The following is a 2,336-nucleotide window of genomic DNA, read 5'->3' on the forward strand; positions in this document are numbered from 1 at the left end:
AAAACTCATTTTAATTCCTCTTCGTAGCATCCAAAAATCACTCTCGTGCTTTAAGCCGAGGCCACTCCAAAGGCGGGATTTTGGGGGAAGTTTCCGAGTGTTTGCACGAGAGCGATGGAGACGTTTTGGCACTGGAGGGAACGCACAAAAATTTAACTGGCATTGTAAAAAAAAGATAAAGGAACCAGCCCAGCGTCTCTCGCTGCTTGCGAAAGTCAGCCCTCGTGCCTACTGCCTGGTTTGGGGACGGCACGAGGAAGCATCAAGCCGGATCCAGACCGGCGTGTCCGAAGCTTTGTAGCAAAACCCTAATAAAATAAATGGAGAAAAAGAACAAATCCTGCTTATAACCCTTCCACCTCCAGGTCTGGCATCTCCGGGGCAGTTCGTGGATGCTCGAAATGCAAATGTTAGCGTAAGCGTATCTCTGCTGGTATTAAATTTTCAGTGGGTTTACAACGCTTCTCCCCTTATCTGATTTCCCCTCCCTCCCCATTGTTTTTCCTGGAGGAGCCGCATCAAACTTTACCCGCGGCTGCATCCGCTGAAACCTTTTCCAAGAGCTCTTCCAAATCCGAGCCAGTTTATTTTTTCCCCCGCTATCCAGGGGCGCGTATCAGGGATGCGATAACGGGGCGGTTCACGCCGATGCTTTTCTCTCCCTCTTTGCAGTTCAGCTCCCATGAAAGAAGAGCAGGAGGATGGATTACGGCGGCCGCAAGTACCTGGTCCCCTGCGGAAAAGACAAATACATCTCCAAGTAAGATGCTCGGCGGGGCTGTAACGCAGAAATACAGTCGGTGCTGGTAGCTGGGGAGTTACTTGCAATATTCCCCCGGGGGTTTTTGCCTTCTAAGCTGGGAGGAGGGGAGCGACCCTGGGTTTTAACTCGATGCGGTTGGATTTGGAAAGAAAAAGCTGTTCTGGGGCAAGAAAAGGCACCTGCCTTTAAAAAAAAAAGGGTTGTTGATGGGATTTTGAAATTTTTTTCTTAGGAGTGTGGCCAAATGCTCTATAAACCTTCATGAAATACAGGTTTTGCTGAAAAAGGTCCCGATTAGTAATTGCTCTCTTACGCTTCGGTAAAGAAGTAAAAGGATTCTTAAGTTTCAAGGAAGATTTTGGAGGAGATAAAGCATATGCGTGATAGTTTTTCCTCCCCTTTTTTCTTTCTCATAACGCCAAATCCCCGTGATTCGTGCTTCTTTATATTAGCCTGATGGTGCCGAGCATCCTTAAACTCAATCAGCCAGCTGAATTAATGACAGCTTTATGAATTAAAGCCAGAGGCATCGCTTTCCCGTGATTCATAGCTGTGCTTAGACAGCCTGGATTGATTTATTTTTATTTTTATTTTAATTTTTCATTTGCAACTGGAGCAGGGCTCAGACTTTTAATTTGAGCTCGAGGTCAGGGGCCGGAGCGATGAGCTGACGTGATAAATTCGCCTGTGATACCTTGTGACTCCAACATGACCCAAGGGCTTGGGTGCTCCGAAAATTTCCTTGGTTTTCAGTCTTGTGACCGACTCCACCAGGGTCCGATGGATTTTCTTAGGTCCTTTTGCACGGCTTATGGAGGGCACGGTTGCAGGGGAGCTTGTCGCCCCTACTCGTGGCTGCAAAGGGCAACCCCTGCTTGAACCTGCAGGACATATCCTCAACAAGGGAGGCCTAGAGGCAGCAAAAGACCCAAATTTGCCCCAAATGAAGCTGTTTTGGGTCTCCCAGTAGCACAGCAGGTTCATTGCCCAGCCTGGCCCCGGGAAGCGGTTCCTGCTTTCTCCCAGTTCCCCAGAATTTCCCCCCGGCCGGCTCAGGGGGTACCACGCCAGGTACTGAGTGGTGCCTGCAACGTCCTCCCCTCACTCCTCCGCATCTCTTCTCAGCACCTTTCCCATTTTTTTCTAGAAATGAGCTGCTCTTACACTTGAAGACGTACAACATCTACTACGAAGGGCAAAATTTGCAGCTGCGGCATCGGGAGGTACGAAACCCCCGGGGCAGGCACCCAACTTATCTCTGGCAGCGGAGAAAAAAACAGGGAAATGGGGTTTGATTCAGACTCGTGAGGTCCAAAGAAATGCCTCTTAGTAATATTGATCGCTATTTGTACTTCGGATATTGAGCTGCCCGTCCCTCGCGCAGGAGGAAGGTGAGCTCATCGTGGAGGGGCTGCTGAACATCTCCTGGGGCTTGCGGCGACCCATCCGCCTGCAGATGCAGGACGACAACCAGCGCATCCGCCCTCCGCCCTCCTCCTCCTCCTGGCACTCCGGCTGCAACCTGGGAGCCCACGGGTGAGTGGAGGGAAAAGAAGTTTCCCCCCCCGCCCCC

At 50.5% G+C, this 2,336-nt stretch overlaps 1 protein-coding gene across 1 annotated transcript in view; it reads left to right on the top strand.

Moving 5' to 3' along the window:
- The first annotated feature begins 701 nt into the window (after positions 1-701).
- The window catches only part of RASSF2 (Ras association domain family member 2), a 10,981-nt gene continuing 9,346 nt past the window's right edge, over positions 702-2,336 (top strand). The window contains exons 1-3 of the mRNA XM_019470636.1: positions 702-760; positions 1,911-1,986; positions 2,148-2,299. Coding sequence (XP_019326181.1) covers positions 702-760; positions 1,911-1,986; positions 2,148-2,299 — 287 coding nt within the window. The remainder of the gene's footprint in view (positions 761-1,910; positions 1,987-2,147; positions 2,300-2,336) is intronic.

The sequence above is a fragment of the Aptenodytes forsteri genome, unplaced genomic scaffold (genome assembly GCF_000699145.1).
Source record: "Aptenodytes forsteri isolate BGI_AS27 unplaced genomic scaffold, ASM69914v1 Scaffold127, whole genome shotgun sequence".
NCBI lineage: Eukaryota > Metazoa > Chordata > Aves > Sphenisciformes > Spheniscidae > Aptenodytes > Aptenodytes forsteri.